Source organism: Temnothorax nylanderi, unplaced genomic scaffold (genome assembly GCF_030848795.1).
Source record: "Temnothorax nylanderi isolate EJ_2023f unplaced genomic scaffold, tnyl_v1.0 TNYL_tig0186_pilon, whole genome shotgun sequence".
Classification (NCBI taxonomy): domain Eukaryota; kingdom Metazoa; phylum Arthropoda; class Insecta; order Hymenoptera; family Formicidae; genus Temnothorax; species Temnothorax nylanderi.
Genome location: NW_027249248.1, coordinates 155,396 through 172,779, shown reverse-complemented (window position 1 = coordinate 172,779; position 17,384 = coordinate 155,396). Strand labels below are relative to the sequence as shown.

General features: G+C 35.0%; 2 protein-coding genes across 5 annotated transcripts in view; both read right to left on the bottom strand.

The window, feature by feature from the left end:
* Plx (PTB_TBC1D1_like and TBC domain-containing protein plx) overlaps positions 1 to 1,653 on the bottom strand; it is a 32,862-nt gene extending 31,209 nt beyond the window's left edge. Inside the window, exon 1 of the mRNA XM_071716457.1 lies at positions 1,204 to 1,653. The gene's annotated coding sequence lies outside the window, so the exon portion shown is untranslated. The remainder of the gene's footprint in view (positions 1 to 1,203) is intronic.
* Positions 1,381 to 15,348, bottom strand: LOC139778507 (uncharacterized). 4 transcript variants are annotated; one of them, XR_011719581.1, is made up of 2 exons: positions 6,043 to 15,348; positions 1,381 to 2,084 (listed from the first exon to the last, which is right to left on the bottom strand). XR_011719581.1 is itself a non-coding variant. In XM_071716447.1 (2 exons), the coding sequence occupies exons 1-2, from the start codon at positions 13,769 to 13,771 to the stop codon at positions 6,220 to 6,222; spliced, it is 7,011 nt and encodes a 2,336-aa protein (XP_071572548.1). In that variant the 5' UTR covers positions 13,772 to 15,348; the 3' UTR covers positions 3,071 to 6,219. The 4 variants fall into 4 exon arrangements, 2 of the variants coding, with proteins under 2 accessions (XP_071572548.1, XP_071572547.1); XR_011719580.1 differs by lacking the exon at positions 1,381 to 2,084 and adding an exon at positions 3,071 to 5,761; XM_071716447.1 differs by lacking the exon at positions 1,381 to 2,084 and having other exon boundaries at positions 3,071 to 6,257; positions 6,799 to 15,348.
* Positions 15,349 to 17,384: the final 2,036 nt, after the last annotated feature.

The following is a 17,384-nucleotide window of genomic DNA, read 5'->3' as shown; positions in this document are numbered from 1 at the left end:
TGAAAATATCTTTAGTTTTAACGTGGAAATCTTGAAATAAGATTACATTGCGTTAAACTTATTTGAAGAAAATTTGCTGGAATGAAGTCATTATATAGTTCAACCAAGAAAAAAAAGTTGAAATAAAAAGTTGAAATTCTTATAAGAAGAAGATATAGATTGTTTCGTATATAAGTAAGATATATAATTTTCTTATAAGAATTTCAACTTTTTATATCAACATTTTTTTCTCGGTTGAACTATATGATTTCATTCAACGAAGTTTTCTTCGTTTAACGCAATATAATCTTATTTCAAGATTTCCGTTAAAACTAAAGATATTTTCAAATCAAGAATATTTTTTTCCTGTGTAATAATCATTTGGAAATTTGGACCCAATAGAAATTCATTACACGTAAAGTTTGAAGCCAAGAATAAAAAAAAAAAAAAAAAATTCCTCTTGGGAAAGAATTTGCGTAATAATAGTATTCGCCGCAAAGATAAGCTATCGCTTAAAATATCATTATGCATCGTGCACGTACGTATAGCATATACATATAACAACACGAGGAATAACAGCTTAGCTCTAATAAGAATATTAATGAGTGAGTTTTCACTTTTTTATACGCCTTAATTAAATATAAGGCCTGTTCGTGAAACAAATATATTTTCTTTCATTCTAACTTATTGCACTAGTTCAGAAGTGCGGTGAAAACGAACCAGGCCTATATTTTCACATCAAATATTATTCAAACACGTCCTTCCGCCGCCGACTTCTGCGCATTTCTGTTACGTTCGTGAGAGAGACTTGCTCCCGTGAGATTCTCTCGCACGCACTTCTCCGAAATCTCTCGCAATTGCAACTGGTCGCAATTGTCTTTGTCTGCATTGTCGCGACGACCAGTGGAGGCTACCAGGCCCCGCGATTAAGCGCGCCTCGTCAATTGCAGCGCAATCATAACGATAACGATCGCCAAGAATTGTGGAAACTCTTCCTGTTTACACGCTACGTGGATAAAGCCGCAATTATCGAGCAACGGCGCGGCGCACGGTACGTTCTACCGTGCGCCCGAGTAGGGAAAAAAAAACCCGCTCGATCGCGCAAAAACATAACCTAATTTCGCAGGAAATTCGCGAGTTTCGCGACGGGGTCATGCGTCCTCGTCCAAGGATTTCGCGTTCACAGTAGAACGGGATGTCTGTCGTGGGAGGACGCGTCCTTACCTCACTCGCGACTCCACACTCGCTCCAGTTGGCCCGCTGTGACAACGCGACTAAAGCAAATCGCGAGACTCCCGAGTCCTGCGGGAGCTCCGCTTGACGCCGCGCCGGAGCGATCCTCGGATTTCTCGGCCACCTTCGACAACCTCGTCCTTATTCCCGTCCTCGACTCGCCGTTGACGATCCCGCCACGCTCCGCGTCGTCCGCCGCATCTCATCGGGTACGAACCGCGGAACCACTGACTGCTGGCAGTGCTGGCGGGCTCCGCCGCCTCTCGCGATCGCTCGGAGGAGTGAGGACACGGGAACTCGCGGCTCGCGGCACGAAGAAGGCACTCGCGCGCGTGCGGCACTCACTACTCACTACGTTCAACGTAGAGACGTGCGACGTTACACCACCTGCGTGCGACACCGTTCTATTTGGTTTGGTTCTATCGGTTCTGCTCGGCGGCCGACGACACTCGCTGACTCGCTTTGACAACCACTGCCGCGGCTGACTCGCTTTTGTTTACTCTCAACGGCCCTCTGTCGGTCGGAGGAGAGAGAGGGAGAGAGGGTGGGGATTGTGGGGAACGTCCTTCCGCGAGAGAGATCTCTGGTACACAACAGGTAGATGACTTGACCCTCCGCGGTTTCGGGCCAGCGACGGATTTCACGGATTACGGGAGTTCGATCCTTCGGTTTGAAGAGCGACGGGATCCTTAGAGATTGCGAACCACTACCTTAATCTCGCCACAGATTACTGGAAGTGAAGACTGCTTGACACGTACCGAGTATCTCCCTCCCGGATCTCTCACCCCGGTGATAATTTGAAATCGAATTATCGAGGGAAATTAGTTCGTACAGTTGATCACACAGCTGTTTTCCCGTATAAATGAGAGAGGCTTGAAAATAAAAAAAAAACCATCCCATCCTTTAAAGCATCGTTGAAAGTTTAGGATCGTCCTAAAAGGTGTTAAATGATACTGTTCGTGGTAAATGAAAAATATTAAAAGAAGATCGTCAAGTTTTTGCGTCATGAGATTGTTGCCGAGCACTTGATTCGCACTCGGTTCGCTCTTTCAAGAGATATTTCTTATATAAATGCTGTTATTGCGTAACGATTTAATCGTCGGGAATTAATATAATCGTTGATAATTAATAATAAATTATTGCAGTTAGTTCTTACGTACTATGTTTACGGGAGCGTTTACTTAGTAACTTATTACGATAGTTCCTCCGCGTAAATATATAACGTAGTTTTTTTTTTAGTAACTTACGATAATTCACTACGCGTAAACGAGTGAATTATCGTAAGTTACTACAGAAGTAAAGTTCGCGTAAACGTAGTAATAGTGAGAGAATAATATATTCAATTGGATATTATTGAGCAAGTCGTTCTTTAAATAACGAGGATCACGCAAGAGAATCATTTTACACTTATTTCTCAAAGTATGAAAATATGATTTAAGATTAGCAAGCATTGTAAACATTGTAAATTATCTAAGCGTAATTATCTAAAAATATACGCAATGCGTAAATATATTAAAAATAAAATAATCAAATCTTTAAACGCATCACGTTGCGCCATCTCGCGACAGAAGATCGGATCTCCATGCTTGTCGCGCACTGTTTGAACATATATTCGCCGTGTGATATTTTCTCTTTAAGAAAATGGCGGCATTATATTTGTTGACACTCTGCGTAAATTATCACTGACGTCTACAAAGATAAATGGTTATAAAAATCGCAAACAAAATACATTATAATTTTATGCGTACACTTTTGAATACCTGCGCCTTATATGTATAATAGTGATAATTTACGCACGCGACGGAAAAGTATAAGTTGAGGATTTGACAGAACTGGATTTATAAACACTCCGTGTAGCTTCTATCTAACACAGAACTGGATTTATTTATAATTATTTCTATAAAATGTATATAAAAATAATGTGTATATATTATATATAAACATACTTGAAGAATTATTTATTTCCTTATCTTAGTAATTAGTCTTCCAAGAGAAAACATAATGTTTGTATTTTTATTTGTTGATACTTCTGTATGTATTATATTATTTAGTAAATCTATAATATTAAAATAATTATTATGAAATAATGAAAATAATACCTATAAAAATTTAAGTATAATTAATATACAGGATGTTCAAAAAAGTACTAAATTTTAAGAGCATGTAGTATTCGTCAAAACAAACTAAAAAGTCTTAAGTTCTTTTGTGGTTTCTCCTGGACGGCCTTGTGCACGAGACAGTTCTGGCACGTACTGTGCAATGCCGGGCAAGTAAAATTGTTCTGCAATTCGGGCAATCGTTTTGGCTATTCCCAGATATCCAAATATCTGGCTGTAAAGTGCATGGTAGCGGTTCGAGATCATGGTCTGTTGTTCCTTGAGGATGCACTCCTTCCACTGTCCCACCGCCGGCGTTTCTTTAAAGTCGAAGTTGTGCACATGCTTGAACAGTCAGTCGCCTTTTATCCTGATGTCCGGTACTTCCTAGGATGCAGTCTTCGCGAAGCGTTACATATTGGTATCGTGAGCACTTTATAGTTTGGCGAGGGTCCCAGGTTAACGTGACAGGCCATATTGTTGAGAGTCCCCTTCCGGCATTTCAATTCGAAATCGTATTGTTAGATTTGAAGGACCAACGATTCAACCATCCAGTCAGAGATTCCAGCACTTGGAGCGTAAGGATTGATTATCGGACGATAATAATGAGATGGTATCCTTCTAGGTAGCCACACATCCGCTTTATGTCCTAGACAGCCAGATACTCCAGTCCAGATAATTACGTTTAGCCTTATTGAGCGCACGTCTTGCGCGATCATCCGCTCTCCTTCCGGGATGTATTGCGTTAGGACGGCCACAAATCCTGTCGGGCATCTGTCTGTAGAATGAACTGCCGCGTGAAGTCGGGACACATCTGTTCGGTGGTTTCCTTGGCCTGTTTACGTACAAGTGCGATAAGCAGGGCGGTGATGATGGCGAATCTTTCAATAAAGATACCACTCCCGGGAACTGTCGTATTTGCCATACGTCCTATGGAACGGGCCAGTTGGTGATGACACTAGTCTTCTCAGGTCGGTCCGGATGTCCTCGCAGTAAATGATAGTTAATGCAATTGATGCAAAAGTGGCACTTGTCGGAACTGAATCGAAAGCGCGCTTTTCGGAGACAGTGGAATACTTCTTGTAACACGCAGAGGTGTTCGTCGAAGGTCCGGCTATAAACGATGATATCGTCTAGGCAGGCAAACCCCGTTGAGTTCCAGCTCTGGTGTCCAATAATTGGAACGTTACGGGGACAAAGTGCAGTCCGAACGAGCTGTGAATGAGAACATGACCCTGAATTGCATCAGACCTTTGCCTGAGCACGATAAATGTGGTAATCTTTCTGCTTTTCGGAGATAGAGGCACTTACCAATATCCGTTTTTTAGGTCCAGTATTGAAAGATACCAAACTCCCCGCAACTTATCGAGTGTCGCAATGATCCGTGACAAGGGATATGCGTCCATTGATATGTCGGAAGTCAATAAAAAATCGGGACTTCACATCCTTCTTCCCATTCTAACGATAACTACTTGCATTGACTTTACACAATAATTACTGCTTTATTAAGCATTATAGAAAAAAATGACTCAAGACTTTTCAACTTAATTTTTGATAAGAAAAATCGCTGTGCAAATAGTGAGCGCAAAATAAGTGACACCCTGTATATTTTATTATGAGTAAAAGTTTTAAACATGTTACTTACATTTGCATAACATTGTTACAAAAAGTACAAAAATTAGAGTTTATAATAAATTATAATATATAATAATTATTAAGATAAAAGTACCAATACTCGCCGGACACTTAAGAGTAGGTAAATATACCAATACCTTGAAACACGTACCATGTCTGGATACCTTTAAAAAAATATAAATTTATGGAAATAACCGTTTGGATATTATAAGTAAAGTTTCAAACTACAAGAGAAAATATTTTTATCTCTGATTTTAATTCGCGTTATACTTATAAATAATAAAGTCCAGATGTAGGTACACGTCCGGGTATTTTTACCTTATAGACTACTTGATCGTTAACATGCATTAAAATACGAGAAAAATTTTTTTTTTTCAAGATTAATAAGCTGATCCGCATTACACGATATGTTCCACATTACTCCAAAATCTACCCTCGAAAAAACTGATATAATATTAAACTTACTATAAATAAACGAAATTTGATAGGATACCTTAAGGTATTATTATGATAATTATCACAAACATTTAACATTACAACCCAGTGAAAACTAAGTTCAGATATCTTTAAGGGAATGTTGGAGTGACGGCTGAACTTCCTCGATGTCGATAATGTCAACATTTCTAATTTTGTTTTTCCTATATCTGTCTTTGTCTAACGAAATGACATCTGTCTTTGTTCGATTGCTGCGCCATCTCTGCTTACTAGCCTGCGTGTATATTTTTGTGGAAAATATACACGATTTCTTCGAAGCTCTAATTTTTTTCCCAGGCTTTCAATCTCAATTTCAACGGTACGTTATTGTTTATGCACGTATTCTGAAAAGTGGGAACATTTCATTTCGTACATATAACTTATACAACTGTTTATATTAGAAAATATGATTATGAGGTGACAGCATTTTTACATTTTTTTTCAATTATCACTAATTTTTTATATTCCCACTCTTCATTAGTACCTATACTTTACTCCTGTAAAAGGATTTTGCGATCTATAAAGCCGTTTCAAAGAACGAGCTCTGACTGTTTTTGTCGGTAATTGTCCCCTGTCCAGGATCCCCTTATCTTAAGCAAGACTTAGGGTATCCCATAATACCTACACTTCCTCTATAGCGTTTTAACAACAGATGGTGATTTAAGACTGCACAAACGCGAGAGAAACATCAATTCTTTTCATCGTAGCCGCAATCAAATCATGTTTGTAACAGATGTTGCCTCTCGTCGTCCTAATATTCCCTACATCCTATATCAATTATAACACCACAATCGCAAGCTGACTATATCCATCGCATGAGCAAGTCTGCACACGCTGGAGCTGAAAGATAGGCATTATCTTTTATTACATCTCAAAATAAGAAAAGACTGCTTGTACTTTCAGACAAAACAGGACAGCCAAATTTTGATTATAATGCGCAATTTAAAAAACGCAAAAGTAAAAAGGTATCTTTAAGCGAGGGCTAAATGCACTGAAAACTAAATATGGTAAGAAAAAGACCAATACTTTTAAAGAGAGAATATAGCATGACGAAAAGATAGAAATATTTTGCTAACTCTACGCTTCATAGCAAACCACTGAAGCTCAATTTCGTGAAATCATTAACTTAAGTTACGTAATATTTCAACAGCATTACAGTTTTAAACTTTTAACACCTCTCTCTGTATAATATTGACAATTGTTAATTTTCATCTGGCCCTTTTAACAATTAACATTTCTAATAATTTACTCGCAACATTCTTGTGTTTATTAAATATAGCAACTTGCAATAACGTATTTCCTTGATTATTACGAGCATTTGTTACAACTACAAATTCATCAGGTTTTATCGCTTTTAATTTGCCGATTATTTCACAGTTACCATTTTTTGCATCTCTAAACATTTCTTCAACTAGCTTCAGTAAGTCATTAACATTTTGGTCCTTAGAAAGATCAAGAGGTGTTTCGCCTTCATTATTCTTAATGTTATAAATTGCACCTCGCTCCAATAAGGACTTCGTAATATCCAAAAAACCATTCTTAGCTGCAACGTGAAGCGATGTAGCACCGCTAGTAGCAGTTTTAACATTGATGAAATTATTCAATTTATCATGACTTACATGTTGTAATAAAACTTCAACAATTTCTTTGTAACCTTTAGAAGTAGCAGTGTGTAATGGTGTATTACCTTTATTAGTTACTTGAATAACATCAGCTCCGTTTTCTAGTAAGAAATTCACAACACTTGCCCGTCCACTGTTAACAGCGTAATGTAACGGTGTTCTTCCATCAATGTCTTTATCATTGGCATCAGCTCCATCTTTTAATAGACGCTTAACGACTTGTATATCACCATTACTAGCAGCAATGTTAATGTCTTTCTGCAGATACTGGAAAATTTCCGATGGTTCGTTGCCTTTAAACTTAAATATACAATTAATAAATTCTATCTTGTTTAAAATATCCAAAAAAGTGGGATGACTTGGTCCAAAAACAGCTTTGATTTGATAAAAACATTCTCTGTAGGCTCTAAGTGCACCAATCCATTTACGTTGATCAAAAAGTACATTTGCAATGCTGTACTGAGTACTCAAGGTTTCAGGGTGATTTGCTCCCAAAGCATTTTTCTGGATATTTAAAACCTCTTGATAAGATTTTAAGGCTTCATAATATTTTTTTCGACAGACATGTATTCCAGCAATGCTATGCAACGTTCTCAAAGTAGTCAAATGATTAATACCTAAAACTGCTTTCTTCCTCTCGAAAACTTCTTTATAAATTTTCAGTGCCTCTTCATACTTACACTGGTTAGACAGTACCATCGCTATATTATTGTGAGCATACACAACTGATAGGTTATTTGCACCTAGTATTTTTTTCCTTTTTTCAAAAACTGTTCTATTGATATTTAACGCTCCTTCGTATTTTCCTTGTCTATCTAATACTAGTGCCATGTGAAAGTAAGTATCTAAAGTATCTAAATGATTTGGCCCTAGTATTTCCTCTTGCTTCTGACAAACTTCTTGATAAATATTAAAAGCTTCTTCATTCCTTTCCTGTCTATGCAGCACTAAAGCAATTGTACTTCTTGTACGTAAAATATTCCTATCATTCAAACCCAGCATTTTCTTCTGTTTCTGAAAAATGTCTTCAAATGTATTTAAAGCTTCTTGGTAAGCCCCTTGTGCATACGATACTTTGCCTATGTATTTCTGAATATCTAAAGTGCCAGGATTATCTGACCCTAGTATTTCTTTTCTTTTTTCATATGCGTTCCTGAAGAAACTTAAAGCCCTTTGATAATCGCCTTGATCAAAAAGCACTAAACCTACGTTAAACTGAGCGGATACATCACCTTGTGATACCGCTTTCAATTGTTCGATTTTTGAAAAGTTACTGTGCACTGCAGCAACTACTAACGTTTTCTTTTCTCTATCATAAGCATTCATTATTGCTTTTACCGTATCAATATCCTCTATTTTGTTAAGATCATTAACAACTTGAGAATTATCATTTTTAATATTTTTAAATGAGTCACTCAGTAATTTAAATAAACTTGTTATACTTTTATCTACAGTAAAATCTGATGGTGTTTTACCACCATCTGAAACAGCATTATATATTGCACCATTAGACAATAAGAGCTTTACAACTTTTAAGTGAGAAAATTTAGCAGCATAATGTAGAGGGGTAAATCCCTTGTTACCAACTGCATTAGGATCAGCTTTATTTTGTAATAGAATATTGACAATTCTGTCATAGCCTTTCCACGAAGCATAATGTAATGATGTTCCCTTAACATTTTTGGCGTTAACGACAGCTCCTGCTTTAATGTAATTCTCAATTTCTGAAGAATCATTACGTTTTACAGCCGAAAACAAATTCTCAGTTAGTGTTAATAGATTAATAACGTTTTCGTCATCAGACATTTCTAACGGTCTTCTAGAAAAATTGTTCTCAACGTTATATACTGCGCCATTTTTTAATAAAATTTCAATAAAGTCTTTACAACCGCAATTAGCTGCCATATGCATAGGGGTTACGCCATTAGCATCTTTAGCATTAATGTCAGCGCCTTGTGATATCAAATACTTTGCAACTTCTAAATCACCTTTCATTGCAGCATAGTGTAATAATGTCTGATTAAATGCACCACGGTCATTAATACTTAACCCCTTACTAAAGAAAAATTCTACAGTATCCTTATAACCGTCTCTAGCTGCAATATGTATAGGTTTTGAGCCAGAGGCATTTTTAGCATTAACATCAGATCCCTTATCTACTAGATATTTTACCATCCCTAAATTATTTTCTTGTGAAGCAATATGCAATATCGTCCAATCATTATTACCTTTAGCATCCATATCTATTTTTTCATACTGCAGTAACATTTTAACTACTTGTAAATGACCACGTGCCACTGCTAATTCCAAAGGTTTTCTATTCTTATTATCATTAATATTAATATTTGCTTTATTATCTAGTAAAACTTTTACAACATTATCATGACCATTTGCTGCTGCCAGATGTAATGGTGTACCTTCGTAAGATTTAATATTAACGTTAGCTCCACTTGCTATTAAGATTTCAACAACTTCCTCATGACCCCCATATGCTGCACAACATAATGGTGTTAGATCACAAATAATTACGGCATCAACATATGCTCCTCGTGTAATCAGAGCGTTTACTATATCTTTATGACCTCTTTTAGCAGCCTTATATAATAGTCTATTCATATCAGTAATGTTCATATTAACACAGGCTTTGTTTTTAAGCAAAATTTCTACAATATCACTGTGTCCAACAAGAACTGCTAGTGACAAATATATAATATATTCCGCGTTAATATTAACTCCATTTGCTATAAGAGCTTCAACGATTTCCTTGTGATTATATCTTATAGCAGAAACCAATGGTGTCACGTCGTTACTCTTAACATTAACATCAGCTCCATTTGCTATCAAAATCTCAACGATTTCTTTATTACCTACTTCCACGGCTGCATATAATGGTGTGATGTCTACAAAATCTCTTGCATCGACTTGGGCTTTATTTTTTATTAAAAGGTTGACAACATCTTTGTGGCCTTCTACAACAGCTGCATGTAACGGAGTAATACCATTATTATTTCTAGTATTGACTTCAGCTTTATTTTTTATTAAAGAAACAATAGCATCTCCATGACCGTTTAGAGCAGCAAAATGCAATGGTGTATAACCGTCATAAGTTATAGCTTCTATCTCAGCTTTATTTTTTATTAGAAGATCAATAATATCTTCGTGACCTTTCAGAGCAGCTGCATGTAACAATGTTAAATTATTATCAGCTTTGGCATTAATTTCTGCTCCATTTCTTATTAAAAGTTCAGCAACTTTCGCATGACCACTTTCTGCTGCGTAGTATAATGGTGTAGCGTTATATCGATCTCTAGCACAAATGTCAACACTTTGTTCAAGTAGAGCAACAACTATTCCTAGATGACCATTCTGGGCAGCAAGATGCAATGGAGTCCTACCTGTAAGAGTGGCAATATTAGCATTGGCTTTATTTTTCAGTAGAGCCTTAACAATTCCCTCGTGTCCATCTTTTGCTGCATAGTGCAAAGGTGTATTATTACCGACTTTGTCAACAGCATTAACATTAGATCCATGTTTCAATAGAATATTAGCTATCTTCTCATGGCCGTTTTCTACTGCACAGTGTAATGGTGTAAAACCATTTATGACTCTAGCGTTAACATCAGCTCCGTTTAAGATTAAAGCACTTACTACTTCTAAATGTTTGGTTGCTGCTGCATGTAACGGTGTCCAATCTTCATCATTTCTAGCATTAACATCTGCCTTATTTTGAAGCAAGAAATTAACTAACTCTAGATGACTATTCTCTGCAGCTACGTGCAACGGGGTAAAGCCACCCGCAATTTCATTAACATCCACATTTATATCGTTTTTCAATAAAATCTTGACTACATCGATATGATTATTATATATTGCATAGTGTAAAGGTAAAAGACGTTTTTCATCTTGGGCAATAGTATTTGCTTCATTTTTTAATAAAACTTCAACAGTATCCTTGTGGCCATTTTGAGCAGCAACATGTAGTGGAGTTCTGCCACTCTTATCTAGCTCATCAACATATGAACCTGCTTCTTTTATAAGAAATTCTATCATGTTTTTCCTTCCATGCGCAGCAGCAATATGTAATGGGCTTCGACCATTAATATCTTTCACATTAACGCTTAAATTTTGATCAAGAATAAATTTTGTAACATCTAGACTAGGTCTTTTAACAGCAAAATGTAACGTGGTCCATGAATTAACATCTCTAGAATTAATATCTGCTCCTTTTTTTAAACAATCCTTTAAGCTTTCTAGATTTCCTTCTTCCAAAGCAGCAAACATTATTTCCTGATTAATAATGGTATTTAAGTCTTGATCGTATTTCTCTCTTACCTTGAAAGAATTATCGCTCACTAACTTGCCAATTTTCTTCTTGCTTTTTATTATATTTTCTTCAGTAAGTTTTTTAGCGTTCAAAATAACTGCTATTGAAGGATCAGATAACAGTACACCAACTAAGACATTATCATGTGCTAAATGATTCCGTAAACATTTTCCAATTAATAAAGGAGCGTTATCGTCTAAAAAAAGTAAATTATTTTCCAAATTATGTTTTGAGTTATCTAAAATTGACATTATATCTAGAACGAGCATTTCTACTACTGCTTGCAATTTTTTATCACTCTTATTATAGAACGGTAATTTTTCAATTAATTTGCAATTTAATGCGTTATTGCTTAAAATACTTTTCAGTTCAGACAGCTTCAAGGTAAGCTGGTCATTATATTCTTCTTCTGTTATATTATGAGTCTTCTTTTGTTTATCTGTAGAATGTTTTACTGTCAACTTTTCTTTTAATTTCCTAATCCATTTAATGTCACTTGTTCCAAATTCAATATAAAAAAGAATTTCCAAAATTATTGCGTTTAATTTATCAAGACTGTCATGTTGTATTCTTGACCCAATAATTTTCTTGACCAATTCAGCAATTTTTTTAAGGTTATAAGGCTCTATTTTTGGAGTCATATTCTTTAATGCTCTATTAGCAAAGAACTTCATTTCTCTAATAAAGTTGTAGTCAATCTTAATGTCACTAATGAAGCTAATTAAGCCCTGCAATGATGCAAATCCTGCAATATAACCAGTTCTGATATTTTCTGATTGAGTTTCCGCACAATTGATTATGTTATTAATTTTTTTAAACAGCTCCTTTTCGTAATTGGTCTTGTCACTTATATTATCGCTTAATTCATTAATGAGTTTTTCAAGCTTCTCGTGTTCTAGCATTTTAAAATTTTCCGGTATCATTTTATCCAATTTAACATTACTAAATATTTCAGCAATTTCTTTTATCACACCTAAGCTTATACTATCAGCAATTCGTTTTAGCAGTATTCTGATCGTTTTAATTTTTTTATTGTAAAGAATATCAGTAATTACATTATCGATTCTTTTAGTATCCTTTTGAACGCCAATAAAAAAACTAACATCTGTATTTTCCTCAATTTCTGTTCTCTTGGAGAGAGAATAAGCATGTGATAGTGAATTACGTAAATCTATAATTATTTCTCTTGTGTTTTTTGGTAACAATAATAGCAAAAGCTCACTTGTATTATTAGATAACTTGGGGGATTCTAAAGTGTTCTTTAAATGCTCACCGATAACCTGTAAAACCCTTGTAATAATTAACTGTCCTTCCCTTTCTTTAGGATCAGCCGATAACGCCAACTTTATATAATCACTTATTTTCATTAAAGAATGGATATCCCTAATTTGTTGATAATCGTCATACAACTCTTCAAATTGAGGATAACTGTTAATAATTTCGGCAACAACTTTCACGCGTTTTAACTTCGGAAAATCAGCGAATTTACCAATATTCACACTTTCTATACTATCTTTTTCGTCTTCAAGTTTCTTTGCAAAATTTTCTAGGTGATTTAGTATTTTGCTTTTATTCAGCGTAGCATTATAAAATAGATTAATTTCTTCTCGTTTTGTGTGAGAGGAAACAAAACTGACTAAACAAAACTCCATTTCTTCCCAAGGTAATCTATCATAGGTTGATTTCAACTGTCGCTTTAATATATGAATATTTTGTGCAATAGATTTGGCTACAAATAAAGCCCTTTTATCTACTTTTTCCGCGTTTGAGTAATCTGTTTTTAACAAGTTAATGTTTTGAAGTGTTAATTCAATCCGTTCTCTGATGTTATTAACACAATTCTTAACATTTTTATCTTTTCGAGAAATATTAGAGAAGAAACGGAGGTTTACTAACTTATTTTCAACAAAAATTTCCATTTCGTCTGATAATAGTACGTTTTTTAACTTTAATTCTTCATAAGCTCTTGAAAGGATTTGATCCAAGTCTCCTAAATGAACAGCAAAATAATTACCTGGCCATTTACTAATGAGTGTATCAAGAAGCTCAACATTGCATGAACGTATAGCATAATAAAATGCATTATGGCACGTTTCATCTTCATCACCTGGTAGTATAGTGTTTCTTCCAATAACAACAGATAGATTATTTAGAATTTTATCACTATCAAATAGATACTCTAAAATTCTTACTTTATTATGTTTACAAGCTAAGATAACTAAATTAGTGCTTCTAACAGGGTTGCCGTCATTATCATAATAATCTTTCAAAGTTATTTGATCTTCTGCTTTAGTTATGTTGTCAATTAAATTACTTAATTTTTTTAAGCTATCAATATTATTTTCTAATACTGTCTTTTCAAGTTTAGTTAGAACTTGGGTATAAAGTTCTCTTGCTCGTTTCTTCATATTTTTTGTATTCTGTTATAAATTTCTGTTTAGATTTAGAAGTAGGTGACAAAAGTTTTGGCAGGCAAAAATTAGTATGTTTTTTGTGTGCGTCCCCCTCTCTATAAACCTCTCTAACAATAAGATACAGTTATTCCAGCAGTAGCATATAAAATTTATTTAATGTAGCAAAAACAAAGACACATCTTCGAATATGTCTGAATAAGCTAAAAACATGCTAACAGCATTTTTAAATGATACTGGAAGTGATATAGAGAAGGTGCAATGTGCTGAGAGATATAAATCGGTTTTATATTTTTTCAGAACGCAAATTTTAGTTAAATTATTTAAGTTCGTGTTTTTTTTAAGCTAAAGTTATGACCGAACAAACGCTGTAAATAATGAACATTAATTATAAATAATAAATAATCGTTATTGTTGCTCTTGGATTTCACCGCCAAAAAGGATCCCTCTGATTGATAATCTTTTCTTCCTTTGTTACAGGAATACGTTCCGGATTCGACTGCTCGCTTCACCAGGATTGGTTTAATCCCGTACGAATATCGAATTGTTCTCAGTGACAGGTAAGTATTTTTCCTCACAATAGATAGTTATTCCACACAATAGAGAACTGTTATCAATTCACTTTCAGATATCAACGACACCCGGAATAGCAGTGCGGTGCGAAAGAAAGAGAAGTTCGAACGACTTGTACGCCGTCTTCACTTAAAAAAAGTATTATGAGTTATCTCTCACTCGCTCGTACAGTGACCACACTCGCACACGCACACTCAAACGTTTCATATGACTCACGTAATACTAATCGGAAGTGTTCCGCAATGTCGCGTAACAACGCAATTGCAACGTACACTCGTAATTAATTCGATGTAAGTGGGTAATGATGGTTACATATTGTAAAAAATCTCACAACTCGGTATTAAATTGTTTTTCCCGGCAAGTGACCTTTTATTTATTCTTAATCACAATCCCTACTTCGTGTTCTTGTAGTGACTCATACGTATGACGCGCCTACGGATTACGTGCCAGGACGTTAAAAAAAACGCCTCGTGATATGTCCGCTACGATGTTCTCCCGACAAAAGACCTATATTGAATTTTATTACGAAGTAAATTCGCATTTCAATTGACGTATTAAGACGTAATAGCGTCACTCTGATTTCAGTGTTACGCACTGTCACAGGGCACTGTCTCTGTCGATAAGACTTACGTCCGCTTGCTGTGACTGTTCCCGGACAAACAACTTTTATTATTTAATTGGCTATTCACAATTACTTTTACACCTTACTAACTCACGTACGTAATACGCGCGGTTGCGGGTAAAGTGCCCGAATAGTTATACGAACGCCTCATCACGACTCGTCCGCACGCTACGACGTTGTACCAGCAAGTGATAAGGATTTTGCGATCACACACGTCAAAGCAAAGACCACATCTGTACGCTTGACACTTCGGCAAGCTTTGAGAGGTGGAGAAAGACGTATGATTTGCTATCTCCTTCTCTCCCGAGCTGTGTGATTTCGAATCTCGAGAATCTCGAGTCTCAAGTTGATGAGTTGACGATGCACGACGTTATTTATTTATTTGTAATTTATTAATACTCTTCCTACCAAATTTTGATATATTTACAAGTATGCTGTTATAAAATTGAAATTTATAAATATAAAAGCTATAAATATAATTAAATAAATATTTATAAACATAAAAATTGACATAAAAATGTAGTGTATAAAAATCCTGTCTTGGCCAATACGCTTTAAAAAAAATTCTTACATTTAAAAAATTAAGTTTAGCGTAATATTTAAATTTGCATAATAATAATTAAATATTAACTGTTGAGGAAAAATTATAGTTTATAGTTTTTTTACTCTTATTTAATTTATATTTTATTTATGTATAACGTAGTTGTATTGTTGCTCAACAGAATTGCGAGAAGGTGGTGATCGATATCGATAACACGCTTCAGTCGCTATGTGTTCCCCGCGATATATCTTACATTTGACGACTTCAGAGATAAAATGCTGTGAAGAAAGAATACGCTCTCTGTTTGATATTGACACATTTTTCAGTAGGCCGACCAAACAAAGATAGCGGTCTAGCAGTATAGTATATACCCCACACAGCACACTTTTTCCTGCACGGAGAAAATTGCTACGGTTGTTACAACAACATTCTCTATGATTGAAAAAGAAATGTATGTGAATTCAAGTTAAATTAATATTACATTGAATGTAATATGAATGTATGTTAAGATATGCTCATTTATACAGTTTTCATAACCGTAGTTCTTACGATATGTGACATTCGGTTACAATACCCTCGTATATGGTTGCCTCAACCAAAGAATTATTGCTATCTCTCTTATGTGGTCTGCAGCACAAATATTATGGTTGAGAGATCCATAAGATATAGCTGCACGGTACAGCACTGAATCACTGCATGATTGAGAGTTTAGTTCCATTGCGCGCGCAAAAGAATTTCTGCATAGAATAAAGTGGATTTGATAAGGATGTTTTAACTTTATAAATATACTTTTTTCATAAATATATTTATGAACACAAAATTTCGTAATGAGCCGACACTGGTTTCTGACATTCACCCGACATTAAGAAATATTACATCATATATCATCAAACTCAAAATTTTATTACTCTTTTTAAATTGCATTTGTTTCTTAAGATGATTTTTGAAAAATTATATATTTGCGCTGGTTATGACATATGTAGACTATATATAACACTCACATTAAATTAAGAAGTAGTCTACCACGTAAGGCAGTTGGCTCACGATCCAGAGGTCCCGAGTTCGAATCCCACCAAGGTAAGTGTTTTTTTCAAATACGAGAAAATATTTATAATCATAGACTGCATCTTAAGAAACAAATTTAGTTAAAAAATAGTAATAAAATTTCAAAATAAATAATTTTTTTTGTCGGGTGAATATTTGTTCATTATGGTTGTAACATCCATATATTATGGTTGCAACATCCATATAGTAGCTACCCTCACTAAGATTAGGGCAACCATATAGGTCACTTCCAGAGTACTATGGTTTCCATAACCCTTTTGTATGGATGGGTGAAAATTAACATTATTATTCTGTTGTAGCAACCGTAACTTTTTCTCCGTGTGGGGATATTCCCAGGATATAGCGATATCACATTGGACATATTGCGATCCTATGGATGTCCTACGGTTATTGTGATCAATATTTGGACATATTGCGATCCCTCGGATATCTGGTGAATGTTGCAATATCTTGTGCTGTGTGGGACACGTCTGTCATTGGTGTCTTCAATCTTTAGAATAACCATCTGCGTGTTGTTAATTGTGCGAGCGCGCTTTATTTGAATTTGAATAGGTAATAAAAACTGCTTGATAATTGTTATTGTTCTAATACATGTGCCGAATGTCTTGACAATGCTTGAATAGAATTGTTATTTATAGTTCTACCATATATATATATATATATATATATATATATTATATATATATATATATTTATTTCATATCGAATATTACCATATAATGGTATTAATATTATAATAGATAAAATCATAAGAAATATTGTATTAATTAAATATTCAAAGCAAAAATATTCAATTCAACACATGTAAG

Excerpts from the sequence above, each read along its gene's own strand:
- LOC139778507 (XM_071716446.1), bottom strand. The coding sequence starts at position 13,771 with ATGAAGAAACGAGCAAGAGAACTTTATACCCAAGTTCTAACTAAACTT.